Source organism: Ictalurus furcatus, chromosome 25, assembly GCF_023375685.1.
Source record: "Ictalurus furcatus strain D&B chromosome 25, Billie_1.0, whole genome shotgun sequence".
NCBI classification, from domain to species: domain Eukaryota; kingdom Metazoa; phylum Chordata; class Actinopteri; order Siluriformes; family Ictaluridae; genus Ictalurus; species Ictalurus furcatus.
The window spans coordinates 6,818,816-6,832,042 of NC_071279.1; the positions used below are offsets into that span (position 1 = coordinate 6,818,816).

General features: G+C 39.7%; 1 protein-coding gene across 2 annotated transcripts in view; it reads left to right on the forward strand.

Annotated features, from left to right (window-relative positions):
• Positions 1 to 13,227, forward strand: part of LOC128601003 (kelch-like protein 29) — a 209,833-nt gene that overhangs the window by 175,570 nt on the left and 21,036 nt on the right. For both annotated transcript variants that reach the window (XM_053613846.1, XM_053613847.1), the window contains 3 exons: positions 927 to 1,125; positions 12,550 to 12,732; positions 12,965 to 13,145. In XM_053613846.1, the coding sequence (XP_053469821.1) occupies positions 927 to 1,125; positions 12,550 to 12,732; positions 12,965 to 13,145 (563 nt within the window). The remainder of the gene's footprint in view (positions 1 to 926; positions 1,126 to 12,549; positions 12,733 to 12,964; positions 13,146 to 13,227) is intronic.

The window sequence follows — 13,227 nt, forward strand, 5'->3', positions numbered from 1 at the left end:
CACACACACACACACACACACACACACACATGCATGAATGTCTGTCATCTGTGATGCCCCACATAGAGCAAAAGAACCGAGGAACTGGAAATCAATCTTAAATAAATGAGGTGTGATTTTGTCAAAAATAATTCTGTTAATTTCAAATCAAAGTACGAAATCCTGTAGTTTCACGTAATTAAATTCATTTTTACTTCAGTTTATTTAATAAATCATTAAATAAAACCATACAGTGTGCAACTTTGTTCTAATGAAGGATCTAATGAACGTGAACAGAAATAAAATGCGGGTCCGTCCTGCAACACCAATCCAAAATAATCTACAAAACATGGTTTCGGAGGAAAGAATCAAAGTTTAGTCATGACCCTCTCCAGACCTGATTTAAAGAAGCCAATGTAACAAATCAAACAGAGATGACACGAAGAGACACTAACATCGTTTGAATTTTTTCCACCATTAATCATGCACTTATCAAACCTATCATACAGTATTACATGTTTTTGTGACTATGATAATCAATCAATCACTTTGTTTATAAAAGCACAATAAAAACAACACTAGTTGACCATTGTGCTGTACAACCAACTACAAATAAACACAACATTACAAAAAGAAAAAGACTACCTAAGTACAACCTCACAGAAGTGAAAAGACATCATTGCACATGGTAATAGACTCTAAACAGAAAAACAAGCAAGGACATGCTCTGGGTTAAGTTATAAAGATTTCAAGTTTTCAACTTGGATTTAAATTCTGACTGAAACGATAACGTTTAGATTTGTGAAACCGAACACTAAATGTCTTGCTATAAATTAAAGTATAAATAAATGGGATAATACTAAGTAGCACACAGCAAACATGAAGATTAATAGCTATGACTGAATCATTTCTATTCAAGCCGTTTTTGTTGTCTGATTGTCTTGCAGCACATATCGGAGTTGCTGGCAGTAGTCCGACTACCGTTTATTCACCCAAGCTACCTGCTGAACGTGGTGGACAATGAGGAGCTGATCAAGTCGTCCGAGGCCTGCCGAGACCTAGTGAACGAGGCTAAGCGCTACCACATGCTCCCTCACGCACGCCAGGAGATGCAGACTCCCCGAACCCGGCCAAGACTGTCGGCAGGTACAGCACCGCGCCAGCTCATTCCTGCCTTCACTTTCACCTGTACAGCTAATTCCTCATGCGTAAATCTGAGAATTAGCAGGTATTAAACCTATTTTAACCCACCTTCCATTTTCCACCAAGCCAACCCTTTCCATTTTCTTTGGGCTGTTCTATGGCTGCTAGACCATAGAGTAGGGTGTTTTCAATGTTTAACTCCAAGGATAATGATCAAGGAGAGTAGGAGTGGGGAAAGTACAACAAAAAGTACTTTGTGAACAATTATTCATTCCATTATCATTCATCATCAGGTAGCAAATAGGCCAAGTTGGTAGATTGGCAGAACCTTGTGGTGTTCAACCTCGTGGAGCAATATGAGGAAATGCTTAGGGAGTGTGAGTGTAAGTTTCCTTCATTTATTCTCAACTGCAAGGATGCCATAGAAGAACCTTTTTTTTGTTTTGTCAAGCCTTTTGATTGATGATCTGTTTTTGTTGGTGCTAGAGAGAACCGTTTTAAATGTTAGAATCGTGAACTTTTTATTCAGTTTAACGTGCCAATAATCAAAAAATAATCATGTACTGAAAGATACAGGTGTTCAGCTATCATTTTGTGAAGGTAGTAAATTTCTTACTCGCACATGTGTGGATAAGAATCTAACACGACTGAATGGTGACAGCAATTACCATTTAATGCTTAAGCATTAATTAAACATTAGTTAATGGCTGTAAATATGACTTGACTATGAATTTAAAGTCTGATTTCTGGATATTTTTTCATAGCGCAGCTTTTCATGTTACCGCTATTGACTAGTGTTATGGACTCAAGTCCATTCGTCCTTAAGCGAGCTGTTTCCATTGTCATCTTTGGAACATCTTTTGTCGGTTCAGTAATCAGACTAGAGATGGTAAATGAAATTTAAAAAAAAAAGATTATGATAGTGTGAAAATTCTTTCCTTTCTCGATGGACTGCCTTCAACACATGGCCTTAGCAAGGTGCAACAGAAGATCTGCTACACGTCACGATGGTTCACGATTTTCATACACTGAAGAAGAAGCTTTTATTTGTAACATATAAATTACAGCACAGTGAAATTGTTTGGGGATTTTTTGCCTAGCACAGCTTGTTAGGAAGATGGGGTCAGAGCGCAGGGTCAGCCATGATACAGCGCCCCTGGAGAAGATATGGTTAAGGACCTTGCTCAAGGGCCTAACAGTGGCAGCTTGACGGTACTGTGGCTCGAACCCCAGTAACTAAGAGTCTTAACTGTTGAGCCACCACTGCTCCTACAGTATTATTTTTTTGTGCTCTGTACATTCGAAAAGATCTTGGGCTTATATAATACACACGTACTACTAAGCAAAAGCCTTAGGCACATGTAAAGAAAAAAATGCCTTAAAATGAATAAAAATAAATGCTTTCTACATAAAGAAAATATTCAGCAAAGAGCAACAAAGAGCACTAAAATAAACAGTTAAAACTTTAAACTAAACTAAAACTATACAGGTTTAAGAGAACATTTTTAGATAAACCCTAAAAGCCAGCTTTTCTTTTCTTTTTTTCTTTTTCTTTTTTTTGTTTTTTTGTTTTTCAGAAACATTTTTCTAACATTTCCTTTTGTTTGAAAATTGAATGTATTTTTTTTTTTTTTTTTTTTACTGACTCAGTAATGCAGAAGCCATCAAATAAACACACACACACACACACACACACACACACACACATATGCATGTTTATTTTATGGCTTCTGCATTATTGAGTCAGTAAAAAATATATGTGTGTGTGTGTGTGTGTGTGTGTATATGTGTATGTGTTTTCAGTCTGAGCCATCATAAACTCTAGCATACATTTCTTCTTCAGATAAGCCGTTCCCAATCTCAGACTGGGCCGATTCCTCAGCTTCATCAGAGCAGACTGTGTGAGCAGTGTATGGATTTATTTAGTCCTTATGTACTGTGGCCCTTTCTCCCACCCTGACTGTTATTGATCGGAGTCCAGCGCAATACAGGGCCAATGAAATGCTGTCTGAATACACTGAGACAGATCTCTCTGAGGAATGATATTGTACACGCTCCTCTCACATTTTACCATGTGATATTTCTGCACTGGGTCTTCAAAGTCATTTCATGTCTCGTGTAAAGGCTCAATTGAGAGCAAGAGCTAGAGAAAGGTTTTTATTGCAGCAGTCAAGCGTAACGGCCAAGCGAGCCAAGCAAAACATGGCACCATTTTGCTATTTTTTTGCTTTTGGCAAGCATGCAAGCCTGGCTAACAAAGCTTTTCTTAATAAATCTCTTAAGTCTTTGTAAATATCAGCAGCAGTCTCTGGCCTTTTGTCATACTCTGTTGGTTTACACTATTAATTCAGATATTTATAAGTAGCCTCAGTCAAGATTTGAGAAAATTGCCTTCGGGGTCTGAGATTTTTCTTTCTCATTTGGCAGAACTTTAGTCTTTCCTTAATAAGGCGCTGTTTAATCGTCCTCTGAAAAGTGTTATAGGTATAGCTTCAGCACGGTCTTGCTGCACCGAACACATTTTTTGCTTGGCAGAATTCGCTTAATTGCAGTTTATGCAGGGGTCAGTTTATGATACCTGATAGTCTTCAACTGTGACCGCTTATTGCATTTCATTTTACATGCGAAACAACTTTCGCTTTCATATTATGGGTTTTTATACTTTTGAAGCATGCATTTTTCTCCTTTTTGCTTAGTTGTTTCCATTCACCATCTTTTTTTTTTTTTTTGGCCATTTTACATATAACACCCCATCCAACAACCCCCACCATACCCGGCCCCAACAAAATAATCACAGCCAAAATCAAAAGAATGGGGGAAACAAAAAACAACAACAAACAAACAAAAAAATAAATAAAAAGTAAGATGATTAGTATTTACTGTATACCTTCCCTCAATCCACCTCCAGGCTGCGTACATCGTTGAAGTAGGTAATAAATTGTTGCCATTTTCTAGAGCTGCAACAACTAATCGATAAAATCGATAATAATCGAGTATGAAAATTGTCGTCAACGATTCTCTTTATCAATTAGTCGGTCTGCGCGCGACACGCGGGAGATGTACTCATTATGTTACTTCTGTTCAGAAAACACGCGTCGAGAGTAAATACTAAAGTTGTGTCCCAAATTAAGTACTGTACACTTACACTATGCACTCTGCACTACCGTTTAGTGTGTGGATTTTAGAAAGGTGATATCATTTTAAATATAACACTAGCGGGGTTTTTTTACTAACCGGAAGTATAAGCCACGACGTCGCATGACATCATACGCACGCTAGCATTAGCAGTTACCCAGAGTCACTGATAATGACTTTCTTCAGTTTACTTTCTATCAGCGTTACCTTTTATTCCCAACATGTCCTCAGTCCACATCAGACGGAGGCCAACATGACCTCAGACCTCCTTCAGTCACGTGAAATCGTCACGTGACTAAGGAAGAAAGTGTGTAACCTCCAAGTCCTCTAAGGCAGGGAGCATTTTAAACACCGCGGAAATCAAATTGATGCACGAGGACAAACTTATGTTTATATCCAAAATGCTCCACTGTGTGCAAGGGGTTGAGGAAACTGGTGCGAGTTGATTTAAAAGGTTTAGTTTAATTGAAGTTGATTGTCATTATATGTTGTATTTGCGCGCTTGCAGTGTAACTTCTGTCGTTTATTATAACGGAAGTGATGTGTTAGTAACGAGGCCACGTTGCTGATCACGCGCAGTAAGATCTGTAATGTCTAATTAAAACTCTATGATCAAAAATAAACAAGTAAAATAAAATTCCTAAAGACAGTGAGTAACAGAAACCACAAGGTGCAGTGAAAGTGAGTTTTTATTATTAATTTAGGACTGGAGTTTAATAAGCTTTTTGTGCATCCATAAACATTATGCATAAATATTATAAAATAAATTATATATATATATATATATATATATATATATATATATATATATATATATATATATATATATATATATATATACAATTTAGTTTATAATATTTATGCATTATGTTTATGGATGCACAAAAAGCAGTCAATTAAACTACAGTCCTAAATTAATAATATATATTCTTGTGTGTGTGTGTGTGTGTGTGTGTGTGTGTGTGTATGGGGTTCTTTTCTGTTTTGGAGAAACAGTTGTGTAAAGTTTTTGTCTGAAGTTTATATTTGTAACACTCAGTTTGTGGATTTTATTTTAAATAAACCCAAAAATGGTACTGAAAGCTTGCCCCGACCCCATTCGATTCATCGATTCATTGAAAAAATAATCAGCCAACTAACCAATTATGAAAATAATCGTTAGTTGCGGCCTTACCATTTTCCCAAAAATGATTCACCCCTGCCTCTGATGTTATACTTGATTTTTTCAAGTTTTAAAAAGAAGATTAGATCTTTAAGCCAGACTGATATAGAGGGGGGTTGTGGAGAGGTCCAAGACAGCATTATTCTGCGCCGAGCGAGTAACGATGCAAACGCTACAACACTAGCTTGTTTATGGTTCAGAGGCTGACTCTGAGATGGAACACCAAGGATGGCAATTAAAGGACAGGCATCTAATTTGATTTTATGAACGTCGGAGACAGCCATTCACCATCTTTATTGTGTTTGTGTGTACAGAGTGTGTAAATGTTTGGTACGTGTGGCAGGGTCTGTGTGACTCTGATGCACAGTGGGATAGCCCATCACCTGTCGGCCCTGTTTATAACACGGTATGGAGCTCAGAGAGCAGTTGACAGCAAACAGAAGTACCTAGACAGTAAAGTTGTACTGAGAGGGAGAGAGAGAGAGAGAGAGAGAGAGAGAGAGAGAATGATGAAGGATGGAAAGGTAGGAAGAGAGAAGAAAGTTGAGGAAAGTAAAGCATTAGGGGTTTTTTGTCACAGATGGACAGTTATGCAGACAGAAAAAGGTGTGTGTATGTGTGTGTGTTCCACATACAGCTCTTGATGCGTACACCACCTGAGCCAGAGAGATAAGTGTGAAGTATGAAAAAAGTGCTGTTATGTCATCCATGAAACATTCCTCTCTCAACCTACTTGATTCGCTCTCACAGACGTCCCCTCGAGTGACAGTTCAACAGGGCAGAAGCACTTTTGTTTTCTTATAGGTCTTCCTCTTCTCCTCTTCTGCCCTCTTCTCTGCTACCTCATTAATACAGCGGGGAATGTGAAGACTTCCTGTCTCCATATCACAGGCCATACAGACTCATAGTACATCATAGCATCGTGTTTACAGTAAAACATCATGCCTGTTAATGTACTCTATAAAAACGTTACAATTTTCCACAAAGGCTTTTTGGATGTTTAACAGTTCTAGCTTTTTAAGCAGTTTTAATTTGAAAGAGAAATGCTCTGTGTCAGGGCTGTACATAGAACCGTAATGGGTTCCTTATGTGGGGAAGAATGAATAACACTTTAGGTTGCCAGAGGATTTTTTTTTAAACCTGAAGTTTAATCAAGGTATTTTATATCTATATGCTGAAATGTTTATTAACATATTTTCCATTTATACACGTTACCGTCTCAGTTTATTATTCTTTAGTAACTACAGTGAAGTAGTGATGAGATGTCTTGAGATGGCACTAAATCGGACTTCATCCCCATATGGGAAGGCTGCTTTGACTCGCATGCTCCTGTTTGACCAGGATATACTGAAATCTGCAGTCAGATGAGTTATGTAAAAGCACAACTCAAACCTCTTTTAAACTATTAAAGCTACTATAGCTATAATGTCTTATTTCCAGTTTTGAAAGCACTGGCCGTTATTCACCCTTTGGGTCGACATCCATTTCGAATGTTTTTTTGTGCTAGACAGATTCCACTGCAGTATTTCAGTAAATTCAGTATTCATGCATTCACTCCATAACTGGTTAAAGCTTTGCCACCATGCTTTTATTAGTGGCTGATCAGCAGTGTGGCCATGAGTAGTGCATGATAATTAAGAACCACAAGGGATAAATCTGAATTTCTGAGCTCTTGACTTTCTCCTCTCCTCTCTCCTAACCTCTGGTCGGGAATAGGTCATGATTTGTGTGTATTCGAATAACTAATTAAATGATTCCTGTGAATGTAGCGCTGGTTTCTCGCCCACAGATTGAGTATCATCTGTGGCTTAACTGTGGACTCAGCTTTCCAATTAAACTTTTTTAATTTTTTTTTTTTTTTTTACTGGGTTTAATTACTCCACTAATGGTTGTTCTCGAATGATTTTTTTTTTTCATGGTGCATGGCTAAGCCTCATGCATGCCCAGGAAGTCCAAAAAACAGCAAGATATTCCTTTTCTTACAATGTGTACCCTATCTCCACACCAAAATCATATCACTACAATGACTGGGGTTATATCTGGCCCCTTTCTGCACTAGCCATTCAACTACCAATACATCCAATTTTCCACAGACATAGTTTGTGTTCAGTTGGACCTGCAGCATTGTTCAAATGTTTCTACTCAATGTGACCTTTCAGTCTTTTCCATTATTTGTAGTCTGTTCAGGAAAATGAATGGAGGGCATTATTTTGCAATATGTCCCTGGTTTTAATTAATTTAGATGTATAATGTCATGCAGGTTTAAATGAAACATAATTGCTTTCTAATTCTCACCTACAGCACTAATTCTACACTGTTTAATGAGTCGCTCTCTGATAAATGGTTGAATCCCAGTAGCTGCCTATGGCCAGTGCTGCTATAGTTCACATGGTGAGTCAGTGCCTAGCAGATTATTCAGCCAGTGACTGCTGCATGCGTGACAGGTAATGAGGAACATTTTACACAAAACTGTCAGCTTCTCTCAGTCTCTCTCTCTCAGGACAGGCCAATATGTATGCTGTTTTCCAACATCGTCTCTGGCTGTTACATTAACACTGGCAGTTTCTTCACTCAGTTTTTATTTTTTGAATTTTCTTTTCGTGTGTTCTTTTGTTACATTAACACGTTTTGGAGGGGCCTGTCAGAACTAATCTGGACAATTCTCTCAACATGACTCACCTGCTGATTGCTTTCCATTAGCATGAATACTGCACTAAAATAGCATCAAATCATTTAATAATACATCTACTGGTTTCCTTTTTTTTCTTTTTTTTCTTTTTTTTTTAACCAAATGTAAAATGTTCTGTTTCTGGCTGTATTAGTAACATAGTGAACATCATGATGCATTTGTTATTTGGCAAACCCTGACTTTTATACACAGTGATAAAAGCCTTACTAATCTCTTACCATGTTTTTCTTGTTATCTCTTTTATTTTTTGTGACATTTCATTTTCTTTCATAAGGAGTAAAACTGTATACGAGTGATGTTCACCTCCCTTTGTGTTGGCTGTTTTGCGCTCACTGTGGCCTGTGCTTGACCTGCAGGTGTGTGTGTGAGTGTGAGCGTGTTTGTGTGTGTGTGTGTGTGTGTGTGAGAGAGAGAGTGTGTGGTTGCTCCCAATGGCACTGACCACAGTGTTCTGCCCCTACAACAGCCCTGAGCCCAGCAGGAGCTCCATGCTCCTTTTCATGCCACATTAACCCTCTGCAGGCATATGGGGACAGGGCAAGGGGCAGAACGATGGGGAAATCATGCTGAGCATTAAACCACAGGGAGACTCTGATATCTTCTCAGTTGAAGTCAGATGTTGAGATGAAATTTTAGGAGTTGAATAGGTGTTTTTGCTCACTGATTGATTGATGTATACTCCGTTTAAATGTAGACACGTTTGCTCAGGGCATCTGTACCATAAGTGGTGTTATACACCAAAAACATGGATCAGCAATCTGTTGAGAACCTCAGACCTTGTATTGTATATACCTGGTAATTTCGTGCGTCTTTAAATTTCAGGCCTAAAAACCTGCATAGGGATTATCCTCACATAGAACTCAAACTGCAAAAGTTGACATCCAAATTTGACAGTTTCTTGCAGGTGCTATATTTTGTATCGAAAATGTTTTAAAATGTGGTCGATTGATGAGTAATGAGTAACGTGCTAATCTGCATATTGAACAGGGCAATTTTAAACTGGCTAAGCAGATATGTTATACTCCTACTCCTGATAGAATTGCCATGTCTTCTCTTTTAAACTGTTTATTTTGTCTTGTATGCCTACTACACGTACTGGATAATTTCATGCAAACTCTTATCCAGATACGGTTCAGGACAACAGACACATGAAACAGGCAAGTGTAAACAGGGCTTTAGAGAAGAACAGCTGCAGGATGCAGTATTTTTTCCCTCATTTATAACTGTACGTGTGTGTTTGTTCCTGCGTCCTGTGATAGGCCTGGCTTATAGTCCTTCCAAGCCAATTGGAAAATTAAGATATTTGACATAAAACCCAAGACGTTTGTCAGAATATGAAAAATGAGGAGAAAAATAATGCATTTCTTATGCGCCCAAAGTTCCTGTTCTTTGACATGGTTTTTGAAGGACTTCTTGATTGTTCAATTGGTAGACTGCAGTCTCGCTAAACTAGACACAAGGATGAAAACAATTCAGCTTCTATCAGCCATCCACTGGCACTTGGGTATAAAAGCAGTTTTTTTTCCCCCTGATAGGCAAATCCAAAACCAATTTATCTTCTCTATTCTGCACCATTTTCACCAAAAGGCTGGTGGGTACAAAGTCATGTTTCCCAATTACCAGGCCAAATGCAGTTTATGGAAATTGGAGATGCCCAAAACTGTAAGGTGAGACTTGACTGAGGGCTTGAAATGCCACACCAAACTCAGTTGAAGGCCTACTGGGAGAGCTGTGATCCCTCTACAGGACAGGTTCACGGGAAGATACGGAGTGAGTGAGGCTGACTGTGTGCAGGAGAGAGAGAGAGGGAGAGAGTGATTTACTGCTCTTCTCTGCTCCAGATGCTATCATTACTGCTCTTTAGCTCAGAGGTGAGAGTTACCTGGGTGGCTCTGTCTCCCATTGGGAAAGCTTTATTTACCACTGGCAGGTGCTGATCCAGTGCCATGGATAGGCTCATTAGGAGGAAGCGAGGTGGAAGAAGATGCTGTGATTGCTGCATGGCACAGGAGGAGGTAGATAGTGCCGAGGGGAGGTGGGGGCTGTCAAGGTGCTGTCTCCCATTGCTCTATGAGAGCTACCCATGGAGTGACATGAAGAGACTGAGAGCGAGAGAGATAAACAGGAAGAGGGAGAGTGTAGGGGTGCTGTCAGTAAAGAATTTCACTTCCTGTCCATATCACAGATGTAATTGACAGGTGCTCGAGAGCCTATTGGCCTATAGTGGTGAAAAGAGAGACACTCTCAGATCTCCCATAAGTAAGTGTTTGCCATGGGCATGCAATAGTGTAAGGCATGCCAGAGCTCACTGCTGCAGGTTTGATACTATATACACAGGAGCAGCCCAAGGAACAGGTTTAAAAAGATTGTTTTTTTAAAACAATGAGCCATGTAAGAATATCTGGCAATTGAAGACTACAGAAAATTCTGCAGCTCAAAATGATGGCTTAATTAGAATAAGTAATATGTCTAATTACAGAGTTGCCTAATAACCTCGTCAGCATAGAATGCCAGCATTAGCACATAGATTTTGCCCCCAAAAAATTTATTAGAGGCTGTTGGTTTTTTAATGAAGCCCTCTAGGGACAGGAACTCACCGTTTTGAAATGGGTTTTGAAATGGACATATATGGGTGTGATGGTCAGTTGTCCATATTCTATACGTTTGTCCATATACTATGTGATTGTTAATTGGCATTTTGTGAGTGCAGACAATGTCTTCAAATAATTGACAGTTCTGGGTAGCTTTGCTTTACACTAGAGAGCTGAATCTTGGGTAGAATCTGAATAGTAGGGAAGAAATGGGCTGGTGTTGAGTGTTGAAGCATGGTCATGGGTAGAAAAAGGGAATTTATAGGAAGTTAACTAAAAAGAAGGTAGCGCTTCATGTGTGGTCTTTTTCTGAAACTTAAGCTATTTCATAACTCTCTTTCAAAATCTAACTTTTAGAAGTTTTATGTTTCTTGGTGTCCTGGAAATTTTCCGTCTTAGAATTTTCAGTGAATCCTGACGGTGGGATTTGAACCAGCAAACTAACCACTATTACCAGCCTACATTCAACATCCACTGCAATACATACTAATATATAGATGCATCAAAAGGGATATAAATCTGAGCAGACGTTATTTTCATGCGTCATGCCCACGACGTGGGAAAATAAACTATTCCGGTGTGTGCGGTATCTGCTCCACCTGTTCCCTTAATCCGAGAATGAATCATTCTGGTGACGGTGAGCACAGATTTTACATCATATCTCCAGCTTCAGCACCAGAGCAAATGATCTCCCTCAACATTTCCTATTCTATCTTCCGTCCAAGTAAAGACAAAGGGTTCTCCCCCCCCCCCACTTGTTTTCCCTCCCTTCTAGTTTTTCACCCCAGTTGTGCTTTTACCTGCCGTGGAGAGGTTTAGTGAAAGAGCCGGAAAGGAAAAGATGACAGTTTTTATAAGAGGGATGCAGGAAGAGAGAGAAGCCCATGGATCAGCCGAGCTGCTGTTGTCAGTGTAGCGCCAGGGAAGTATTGATTCTGAAAGATGAGCCAGCAGTTACAGGGAGCTTAGGAATGTCTGAACCTTTCTCGTTCTCTTTTTCTCTCACTGTGTCTGCCTCTTTTTCTTCACTCCTAAAAAAAAAAAAAGGGCTGTTTTGTTAAGTACCTTGATGGCAAGCCTATACAGGTGCATATACAGTACATATAAAACAAGATGCCGTGAGTATTGGTATCTTGCTCTCATACAATGTTAAGCTTTTGAAGCTTTACTGAAGCCTTTGCTCTTTGGGTCGTCTGATAAAAATTGGTTCGTTGTTGTCTATTGATAATTTATTATTTGTGCTTACTTCTCAGGTAAGGCTATATTTAATGTATAACATTTGTCGAGCAAGTGGCTCTTAACAAGCTCAACTAAAAATATAGTTGACCTGAACGTTGAAGGATGGCAAAATGCAGAGAGTCCACATGTTGAGGATATTCAGGCCAACCTGGAATCACTGGAGGGCGTACTGCTGAACAGATGGTTATGACTTTAGTTAAGCTCTGATAATTCAGTTCTACTCACAAGCTGGCTTGCTCTTGTAGGTTACTTTGAAAGCAGGAAAAAGGGGCTTTATGTAACGCATTCATGTTTGCCAGAATACTCTGGCCGCAAGTTAACTCCCGAGTCTCAATTTAGTGGCTCCATGTCCGAGTGTGTTTGCGCAAGGTAATTTAATGTCATCTGCTGTGTTGATATTCTTGGATTTCGTCTCCACCCAGCCTGGTTAATCAGTGAACCTAATGGAGCAGTGCATTCCATCAGTATACCATTATCTCCTAATGCTCTGTATACTTCTCAGAGCTATGTTTAATAGCTTCACCATTACCACCCAAAGGGGCTGCTGATACACTCGCAGCATTATCAGAGCTCAACTCCATGGCATGATGTGTTGTCTCTGTAACCTGCAGGAGTTGCAGAGGTGATCGTGTTGGTCGGAGGGCGGCAGGCCATCGGCATGAACCAGCGCTCTCTCACTGCAGTCACCTGCTTCAACCCCCAGAACAGCAAGTGGTATCCGCTCGCTAGCCTGCCATTCTACGACCGCGAGTTCTTCAGTGTCATCTCAGCAGGGGACAACATTTATCTGTCAGGTACTGTCCCCGCACTGGTGGCCATCTGTTTAAATTCAACATCAGTCGTCACAGCAAACGTTGGCCTCCGTTGGTCTGTTGAAAGACGCACTTTTTTCCTCTAGACAGCTTTTTTTCTAATACAAAAAAAATCATAGATTTTCATGTCAAATGAAGGAATGTCTACTGTAAATGAGCTGTAATTAGAGCGACGTGGCTGTGAGGTGTGAACGTCATTGCGGTCTCTCATCAGGCGGAACAGAGTCCGGGGTGACGGTGGCAGATGTGTGGTGCTACATGTCACTACTGGACAACTGGAACCTGGTGTCACGCATGACTGTGGCACGATGCAGACACAACAGCCTGGTGTATGATGGGAAACTCTACACTATCGGAGGACTCGGCATGGCTGGGAACCTGGATCATGTCGAAAGGTAATAACGTGTCGGCATACCATTTAAAAACATGGCTTCCCTCATCACTTTGACTGTTTGACTGATTTCTTACTTCGCCACT